The sequence below is a fragment of the Propithecus coquereli genome, unplaced genomic scaffold (assembly GCF_000956105.1).
Source record: "Propithecus coquereli isolate 6110/MARCELLA unplaced genomic scaffold, Pcoq_1.0 Scaffold490, whole genome shotgun sequence".
NCBI classification, from domain to species: Eukaryota; Metazoa; Chordata; class Mammalia; order Primates; family Indriidae; genus Propithecus; species Propithecus coquereli.
In genome coordinates, this window is record NW_012150730.1 from 113,600 (window position 1) to 118,843 (window position 5,244).

General features: G+C 53.5%; 1 protein-coding gene across 1 annotated transcript in view; it reads right to left on the bottom strand.

Annotated features, from left to right (window-relative positions):
• Positions 1-5,244, bottom strand: part of LOC105819599 (extracellular calcium-sensing receptor) — a 17,211-nt gene that overhangs the window by 1,423 nt on the left and 10,544 nt on the right. Inside the window, exons 3-4 of the mRNA XM_012655878.1 lie at positions 3,364-3,576; positions 2,093-2,216 (exon numbers count right to left, since the gene is read on the bottom strand). Of these exons, the coding sequence (XP_012511332.1) occupies positions 2,093-2,216; positions 3,364-3,576 (337 nt within the window). The remainder of the gene's footprint in view (positions 1-2,092; positions 2,217-3,363; positions 3,577-5,244) is intronic.

The following is a 5,244-nucleotide window of genomic DNA, read 5'->3' on the forward strand; positions in this document are numbered from 1 at the left end:
AGTAGCTGGGACTACAGGCATGCGCCACCATGCCCGGCTAATTTTTCTATATATCTTTAGTTGTCCGATTAATTTCTTTCTATTTTTGGTAGAGATGGAGTCTCGCTCTTTCGAACTCCTGAGCTCAAACAATCCGCCCACCTCGGCCTCCCAGAGTGCTAGGATTACAGGCGTGAGCCACCGCGCCCGGCCAGTAACTATTCTTATTGGCAATTGTTATGGGCTGAGTTGTGTCCCCCTAAAATTCATATGTTGACGTCCTAACCGCCAGGACCTTAGAATGTGACTTTCTTTGGAGATAGATAAATTGGATATGAGGTAATTAAGGTTAAATGAGGTCTTTAGGGTGGGCCCTAATTCAATATGACTAGTGTCTTTATAAGATTAGGCCACAGGTATACACAGAAGGAAGACCTGGGAGGAAGAGCAAGAAGGCACCCATCTGCAAGTCAAAGAGAGAGGCTCAGAAGAAACCAAACCTGCCATCACCTTGATCTCAGACTTTTAGCCTCCAGAACTGTGAGAAAATAAATGTCTGTTCTCTAAACCACCTGGGCTGTGGCATTTTGTAATGGCAGCCCGTGCAAACCGATACAGAGATTCTCACCAACTCTGCCACCCATCCTTTAGGAATTGTTTAAAATTACTGCTCTGAACTACAGTGAGGAAGCTCTATGGCCCCACCAAATGGCTGAAGTGAAGACTCAGAACTTGATGGCCGGGAAGAACGGGCACCGTGGCAGGCAGAATAACGCCCCTCCCCAGAGATGTCTAAGCCGTGGAACCTGTGAATGTCACCGCACCTGCAAGAGACCCTTCAGGTGTGATTAAGGTGAGGATCTTGAGACGGGGAGACTATCCTGAATTGTCTGGGTGGGTCCAGTGTCATTGCATGGGCCCTTAAATTGGGGAAGGAAGGAAGAAGGCGAAAGCAGAGAAATGTGGCAGAAAAAGAGGCAGGAGAAAGAGGAAGCATGAGGGATGGGATCCACACTGCCGGCTTTGAAGATGGAGGGAGTCCGTGAGGCAAGGAATTCGGGCAGCTTCTGGAAGCTGAGAATGACCTCTGATGACAGCCCTCATGGAAATGGGGTCCTAGTCTGACAACCGCAGGGAACTGAATCCTGCCAACAAGCTGCACGAGCTTGGAGGCAGATTCTTCCTCAGAGCCTCCACGAAGGGGCACAGTCTTCCCAACGCCTTAATGCCTCGTGGGACCCCAAGCAGTACACCCAGCTGAAGCACGCTGCACTCACACTTTGTACAAACTGTGAGATAATAAACGTGTGTTGCTTTAAGCCAATAAGCGGGTCGTAATTTGTTACAGCAGCAACAGGAAACTAATACAGGGGCAGCTGGGCATCGCGCACACTTGCGGTGGGAACGTGAACTGGGACAACCACCAGCATCTGTTCAGGCTGAGTGTGCGTCTACCTGTGGCCCAGCAATGCCATGCCCAACGGAAACTCGTCCATGTCTCCCCAAAAGACGCAGCAGCACTGCTCATTACAGCCCCTGATCAGGAAACTTCCCAACCCCTCTCCCTGTCGGAACGGAGGAAGAAGCCGTGGCCTGTGCACACGCTGGAATCTTGCCGAGGAGGAGAGCACGAGAGCCACGGCTACGCGCGACCACTGCAGTGACTCCCACAGACATAACGCGGAGGGAACAGTGAGAATCAAAGGGATGCTCAGCGTGTGATTCCACTTATAGGAGGTTAAAAAACAAGCAAAACTCATTGAAGCCAACAGAAGCCAGGATGCTGGCCACAGGGGCAGGGCAATGACCGGAAGGGGCACGAGGGCCTTCTGGGGGCAGGTCACGCTGTTTCTCAATGAGGGGGACCAGGGACGCTGAGTATTTGTTAGGGGAGGATTCATCAGGCTGCACACTTACAACCCATGCATTTATCTGTGTAATTCAATAAAACATTTACCTAAAAGCACTTGTAACAGTGGCCTCCTAGCCAGCACTCCCATGTCCAAAGTCCACAGAAGGCTGGAGATTGTGCAGCAAGTCAACTGGATCGGGAATTTGAGAGGCTGTGGGTGCTTTGATGGCCCCTCAGGATTCAGCCTCCACAAGCCCTCACCTGTGTGGTCTGCAAACTGTCCCTCCGGGCAGCGGCTGCACTCGAAACAGCAATGTGGGAACCCTGGTCGGGGGATCTGGCTGGACCCTGGAGCACAACTCCTGCTGCAGACAGAGCTGGGGACCTGGGGACAGACCAGCAGGGGTGTGATCATTGACTGGCCCAGGGCACAGGGCACATGTCCTGTCCTGAACCAGCCCAGAGAAGCAATCCGGTGTCCTTGCCACCCACAGGATGAGGCTGCTTTTGGGGGAAAAATCGTCGCAGTTACGTAGAGCAGGCAGCCTGGAGAGGCTCCCATAAATGCAGCAAATGAGCAGATCCTTGGAAGGGGCTCCACCTGGCTCAGCTGGCTGATGGTGGGAAAGCTTAGTCTCAGTGTGAAATGGCGCCTTTCCCGTCTCTTTGAGACTCCTGCATCCAAAATTGCAGGTGCTGACCCCACATACACACACGGCCTCGCATTGTACCACCAGCGGCCTGACCAGGGGCGGTTCTGCCTCCCTCAGCCTCCCTCCCACCTCCAGGCAAGAGTCGGAGGGAGGAAGGGGGTGAGAATGCCTTGGAGGGAAGTGCGGAATGCTAGGTTTCTCCCACCCTCAGAAGGGAGAAGAAGGCCCTTCCCAGCTCAAGCCAATTGGAAGGGACTTCAAGAGAATCCTCTGAACACTTATCCTGTGTCCCCTGGGTTTGCGGGGTGCAGAGCTGGGAGCCTGATTCTCACCTGGAACACCCGAAGGCCAACACTGCAGGCGTCCCAAGCACGAGGAAAGCAAGGTTGCAGTGCAGGGGGCCACATGTCCACTAATGGCGGCCAGAGGGACGGGTGTGTCTATGGGCTGGAGTGGACACCCAGACACGCCTGTCCCAAGACAGCAACTGAATTTGTTAATAAATAAAAGGAGAACGCTCGTCCTGCCCGTCTTTGAGAATCTCCACGGGAACGTTTGGTGAAGAGTATTGCCGTCTTCCCAGGTAAACTATCTGCCTTTCCACTCAGCAGATCCTTAAATACAGACACGACGGAAAATACTCTACGAGAAACTCCTGATGCAAATTCTAATTTAACTTCTGTAGCTCTAATATTTTGACTTTTAGTGGTGAGTAAATGCTCTCTCCCCTCACGGCTAAGCGGCCTCCGAGTTATGACGCGCTCAATCTGGAGTCAGATCCGCTCCACGCATCAAACAAGGACATCGACCACCGGCCTCTGTGTTTCCCCGACTCTAATACACCAGGACCCGGGTCGTCTGTGCACCCAGGGAACTCACCTGGAGCTCCTCCTTCATCAAGTGGATTGTCACTCTGTCCCCCAAAGAGGTTCTGGGGTTGATCGTGCCTATGCGGACAAAGTGGAATGGACCCTCCGCGGTCTTCTGCCCACGTAGAATATCAAACTCTGTAACTAAATCTCCGTTGGCATCAAACATGATCTCTGTCCCATCGGGGGTCTTGAAATGCACCTTCCTGAGGGCTCGAAGAAGCTGGGGACGGAAGGGTGACATGGTGGGTTGGCAGGGGCCAGTCTCTGGGGTCTGGCCAAGATGCCTCAGGCCATTAGGCGTGGGAGGCTCAGGGCCCATGACATCTGCAAGGGCTCATGAATATGTTCTGATTTTGAATTCTTGTAATATCAGAGGAAAATAATAAAGTAATAATGAACATAATAGTCATTAATCCAGCCCAGATTATATTCATGTTTATACCAAGGTGAAAGTTGAATTTTTCATATATTTTTCAATGGAGGAAGGAACAGTGCAGCCCTGGCTCCGGGGGCTACGTTTGAATGTACACGCCCATCCTCAGCCTCCCAACCCTGCGGGGCCTGCACAGACTAGACACCCGATCCCTTAGCCGGGTCTTCCACACCGCTTTGCCCCGCCAGCTGGCTTTTCTCACGCCAGGGCCTTTGCACGTGCTGTTTCCACCAGCTGGAAGCCCCCACGCCCTTCCCACGGCTGGCTGCTTCTAATCCTCCAGGCCGAAGCTCAGATCTCTCCTCGGAGAGAGACCGTCCCACTCCCTCCGCTCACTCCCCGCCGCGTCATCCACTCTCAGACTTCCTCGCAGCTCACAGCATAGACATAGCCCTGCTCACATAGTTTTCAATCTGTCTCACCTGCTGAAAAGTCAACAAACATCATTGTCCATCCTGCTCACAACCGTATGTATCTTCTGTCTTTAGAGTAGCACCTGGCACATAGCAGAGGCCCAGGAAACCCGAGTGAAGCTACTGAAAACACCCCCTTCCTCGGCCTCGCCCTCCATGTAACCTCACCAGCCAGCACCACCTCTCTCGAGAGGCCCCTTTTCAACTCGGCCGCAGTCTTCCACCTGCACCCTGAGTGGCTGGAGAAGATGCCCGTGGGCTGCCCCTCTCTCCTGCCATCAGAAGACGGTAGGTCAGAGGCTCCGTGAAAATTACACGCCTGACGAGCAAGTTAACAAGCCACAATGTCCAGACACCGACTGTTGCTCCCAACGGGCCAAGCAGCCTGGGTGTTGCGAGGCGGGAGCACTCGCCGGCTTCAGCGCTCTGTGGAAGTGGCGGGAGCCTCCCTCTCAGAGCCGCCGCAAAGGTCGAAGGAGCGTCACCACTAGGAACATTGGATAGGAGAAGCCACAGACCAAACACTGAGCGTGTCAGGCAACTGGCGGAAGGTGTGCAGAGGCACAGTTCGCGGGTGGGGAAGGCTCTTAGATACGTTTATTAGTAGAGAGGGCGTGTTCGCCAGCATGCGCCCCGGCCTGCAATGGGGGGGAGGAGAAGGGCAGGGGACTCCTGAGTGCTCAGTCCCAGAACCGCCAGGGTAATGTGGGCCAGGAGCACGCTTGGACCCCAGCAAGACGAGCAGGGGGCTCTTCCCACACAGACACAGGAGGCCCCTCCCTGGGAAATCTCAGCTGGCACACGACCCCCTCTTACCAATAAAATGATAGTGAGAAAAGCCACATGATAGGGTTGCCTTGCAGATAAAATATAGGTCACTCAGTAAAATTTGAATTTCAGGAAAACAACAAATAAGTTTTTTTTTTTTTTTTGAGACAGAGTCTCACTCTGTTGCCCTGGCTAGAGTGAGTGCCGTGGCGTCATCCTAGCTCACAGCAACCTCAGACTCCTGGGCTCAAGCGATCCTCCTGCCTCAGCCTCC